Source organism: Calidris pugnax, unplaced genomic scaffold, assembly GCF_001431845.1.
Source record: "Calidris pugnax isolate Ruff unplaced genomic scaffold, ASM143184v1 scaffold9, whole genome shotgun sequence".
Classification (NCBI taxonomy): Eukaryota; Metazoa; Chordata; class Aves; order Charadriiformes; family Scolopacidae; genus Calidris; species Calidris pugnax.
The window spans coordinates 1,564,389-1,568,895 of NW_015090778.1; the positions used below are offsets into that span (position 1 = coordinate 1,564,389).

At 50.2% G+C, this 4,507-nt stretch overlaps 1 protein-coding gene across 1 annotated transcript; it reads right to left on the reverse strand.

The window, feature by feature from the left end:
- Window positions 1-198: 198 nt before the first annotated feature.
- On the reverse strand, window positions 199-2,756 carry LOC106893988 (ras-related C3 botulinum toxin substrate 3). The gene is made up of 5 exons (XM_014952402.1): window positions 2,478-2,756; window positions 2,095-2,212; window positions 1,430-1,492; window positions 832-991; window positions 199-710 (listed from the first exon to the last, which is right to left on the reverse strand). The coding sequence occupies exons 1-5, from the start codon at window positions 2,651-2,653 to the stop codon at window positions 580-582; spliced, it is 648 nt and encodes a 215-aa protein (XP_014807888.1). The 5' UTR covers window positions 2,654-2,756; the 3' UTR covers window positions 199-579.
- Window positions 2,757-4,507: the final 1,751 nt, after the last annotated feature.

Consider the following 4,507-nt stretch of genomic DNA (forward strand, 5'->3'; position numbering starts at 1 on the left):
TACCCAATAAAGCACCTAATGATTAGTTCTTCAGCTTATACCTTATTTACTTGGCCCCCTTCCGGGGCTGGTTAGGATTTAACAGTCTCAGGCACGTATCTGCTAGAGCACCAGTTTGTTAACTGTTAAGCCACAGAAGGCTGGGCAAGGAGACCCTACTGCTCTCCCAACTGCTCTTGTCATTCAGCACCGTTCGTATCCGCTCCCTCCCCGCTCCCACAAGGATCTTCCCCGCCTGTTTCACCTGCAGGTTGAAACCAGGGGTTTCCAGGACAGGATGGATGTCTCAGCCCTTTCAGCGTGGAGTTCAGGAGAGCCAAAACAGCCTGTTGCCCCGAGGAGCCACCTTGCCTTCCCCATTGTACCTCCCCTGGGAGCTGTACAGCCCCCAGCTAGTCTCCTGCCCCCGCTGCCCCTTCACATCAACACTGACGTTAAATCAAAGAGACATTTAAAAAACACTGACTTCGTACATGATGAAGGGCCCTACACATCCCAGCCCCCTCCAGAAACACCCAGCTAATATGCAATCTGTCAAGAGGACGACAACATGCTGAGCCAGCACCCAGGCCACAGCCCTCAAAACACGGTGCACTTTTTGCCAGGCTTCTTCACGGGCGGCGGGCAGAGCACGGCCCGGATGGCTTCGTCAAACACCGTCTTCAAGCCCCGCTGCGTCAGGGCAGAGCACTCGAGGTACTTTACCGACCCTAGGGGGAAAGAGAGCTCCAGCTCAACCACTCCAGTCCTGCCAGCACATAACTGTCTCCCTCACCCACTCCAGAACAAAGAGCTCAATGCCACGGAGATCTGCCAGCACACGAGACTCACCAATCTCCCGAGCCATGGCCAAACCTTGGGGGTAGGTGATGGGGGCCAGTTTCTTATCACGTAACCTTTCAATGGTGTCCTTATCATCCCTCAAGTCCAGCTTGGTGCCCACCAGGATGATAGGTGTATTTGGGCAATGGTGTCGGACCTCAGGGTACCACTGAAACAGAGAGGCACAGTAAGAGAAGTAGCTATACCAGGAGATGCAACTATGAGGATGCATCTACGACTAGGAACAAGGTTTTTACTACTATCTGACATGGTGGCAACTTCTGCCTACAGTAATAACGAAGGCACTGAGACATGGAATCATGACAGACAGTGCCAGCCAACTCTGCACGCCCGTGCTTCCCTTAAGTGCTTTTTAGCTTCTAGAACTTCCCTTGTCTTATTTAAGATGCAGATTCAAAAAGGGAAAAACTTAGCCAAAGAAGTCATGAATAAAAAATAGGCCCCTCTGAAAACCTGCAGACTATGACTTTCCCTCATCAAAACATGACTTCTAGAAATTTTGGACTGTAGGTGTGGTGCTGGATGGGGCAGGGGACTTCACTGGCTCCTCCCTTCCACTTTTTCACCCAGAAGGAGAATACTTTACCTTGGCTCTGACATTTTCAAAGGAGGCTGGACTCACAAGGGAGAAGCAGATCAAGAAAACATCCTGTGCAGAAACAAGAGGGTCAGGCGTGTAAAAGGAAAAAACTATAGAGAGTATGGAGGGAGGGTGGGGAGGGATCTTATAGAGGACAACCTCCTCCCACAAGTAAGGACTGTGGCTCTAAGAAATTTGTCCCCATTAAGGGTGCTAAACTAATTCAGAGAGGGAAGGAATGGACTTTGAGTGTATGACCTCATCTTCTTTTACAGCCACAAATAGCATAACAATGCTGTGGGCTTCACCCGTGGTAGGGGGTCACGCAGGAATTGCTACAGGCAGGGAAACACCACTAGTGCAGCCCAACAGCGACCCGTCCCACCAAGAGAGAACAGGAACATTGAACGTGGCTCGGCTGCACAGCAGCCCCACACCATTCCTTTCACTCAAGCCTCCCTGTGGCACACGTAACTCTCCAAACACCATTACGAAGCAGGGACTACAACAGGACAATCTCTTTGGAGAAATTCAGCTGTGATACTTCTTACCAGAATTATAGCTACAGCTGCAGAAACTTGGATTTTCCTCAAAGGAGAGCCTGGCTGTCCTTGGGAGCCTCCCTGTCCCCAAGAGGGAGCAGTTATAAACCAGTCCCAGCCCAGACTCACCGTCTGTGGATAGGAAAGAGGCCGCAGTCGGTCATAATCCTCTTGTCCTGCTGTATCCCAGAGGCCTAGGTTCACTGGCTTTCCATCTACCATCACATTGGCAGAATAGTTATCAAACCTGCCAAGGAAGAGTCCCCATCAGTGACAATCTTGTTTTGACCCACACATCTCTCTACATAAAGTCCAAAGGGGCAGTGAATGAGGAGAGGACACTGCAATGCAGTTCCAGTGGGGACAGCCTGCCCTCTGTACACACACAGCCGTACCACCAGCATCCTCCTCGGGTGTGAGGTTTCCAGTCTTCTACAGCCTTCTCCACACCTACAAAACCAACTTTTACAGGTGCATACAGAGCAAAAAAGCAGCTGAAGGCCAGTACTCACACAGTGGGGATGTATTCTCCCGGAAAGGCATTTGTGGTGTAACTGATCAGCAAGCAGGTCTTCCCTACAGCTCTGCAGGGGGTAAGAGTGACAAGCATAAAGAAGGGTACAGCAGGAAGCACTGTAAAACTCACCCTTTCCCCACCCAAAAACCAGGCCAAATAAAAAGTTATCATGTGAGAAAACAAACCTGTAGCAGGTTAGATTTCTCTAACTGTTGGGGACCAGGCTTGAAGTGACAATGTGCACTTGCCTGGGCACTTACCCGACCCTGCTCTCTCCCACTCCTTTTCCCCACCCATTCACCCTCAGCAAAACACCAGGCAAAACATATTTTTTCCAGGAACCAGAAGAGAGGGAATAAATAGGGGTTCTCTATTGGGCTCAATACACCCGTAATAATCTAGCAAAATGGATAAACAGCGAGGTGAAAAAATATGCAACAACACAGACTTGTTCAAGCTCTTCAGATACAGGAATTCAATGCCAACAACTACAAAGGGGGAAAAAAAATAAGCATCCATAAAGAAAAATGAAGTTTAAAATTGACCACTGCTAGTTTGGAAAAAGATTTTTAGCACCAGTGCAGATCACTGAAATTATCAGCTCAAGAGCTCTGCTGAAGGCGGAGGGACTGGTCAGCCTGGGGGTGGCAGGTTAAGGGTATGAGCTTTAGTTCACCTGTAGGAGAAGGGGAAAGCCTACTTGTAGGGAAAGAGGAGTACGAAGAGCGCTAGGAGTATAAATCAACTATTTATCACTGTGAAAGCTGTAAACTGCAGAGAATCTTCCAGAGAAGCAGATTGTGGCAGGGACTGCTGTCTGTGAGGTGCCTGAGTTGAAGCTGAAGAGCCAACAGAGATGAGTCTCCTCTACCCAACTCTGTAACTGGAGGGACATGAGGAAACTCTTCAGGAGTATGAGAGAGCCCAGGGGAGCCGCAGTCCTGCACCAGGATGACACAAAAGCGCAGCGAGACACACTACAGTAAAGCACCCAGCTCTTCCCTGGGGTCCCCTCTCTTGGAGAACAGGGAGGTGTGTGAGGAACCACTACAGTGACCAGCTGGACCTTCCTCTTCAACCATGGCCTCTCTTCCACCAAACAAGGAAGTCGCACAATTCACAGCAAAACCACATATCTACAATTAAAGTGTTTTGGTACCCAAATTCATTTAGTCTTTGTACGGTCAACTTGGTCTTAAAGCAAAACACTGGACTTCCAAGCCTTCATCCGAAGCCCCTTTCCGACACGCTGTGCTCCCCATCGTTGCTCTCCCCTCTGCAATAAGGTAGTTTTGGTGGGTGGCTCTTTCTCCTGCTCCCCTCTTTGGCACCCACAGGGTGGAACCCAGGAGGCCTCACTCCAAATGTGCATTTTGAGGGGGTGGCATGAACAGAAGGTGGGAAAACCAGTCCCTGCCTAAGCCCAGTTCATGTTCAGTTCTCTGCACCTCAGCTCTGTGCTCGCTGTAGCCATCAGAAAAGCAAAGAGGAATTATGAGGTAAAATATGCAGGCCAAGCTTGGAAAAGTTATGAAGCACCATAAATCTCCTGCATGCCTGCATCTTGCATACAGATGTGTTCTCAGAAAAAAAAAAAAAAAGGCATATAGGGAAAGCCTAAAGAAAAGAACAAGAAGGATGACGAGAGGCACATGGTGAAATCAGTACCAGCAATGTATTTCACCTTAGGACGCAAACAACAAAAGGAGATACGAGAGAAACCTGCGAACATCAAGATTTTTTGGGTGGGCTTTGCCATGAATCACGCTCCTATGATGAAAATTAACCAAAACGCTGGCACCCAGTGACATAAAGAGGAGACGGGTGTAAAGCCCGGGAAGAGAAGGTGTTTGTGCTCCAGGAGCACGGCACTGGCTGCGGAGCCGAAGGGTGTGAAGAGACGGAGACCCGAAGTGATGAGGGGGAGCGCCGGGCCGGGCCGCGGCGAGGCCCCGATCTCCGGCCGGGCGCCCGCTTGGGCCAGGCCCCGCCGCCGGGCAGGGCCCAACGCCCCGGCTGCTGGCC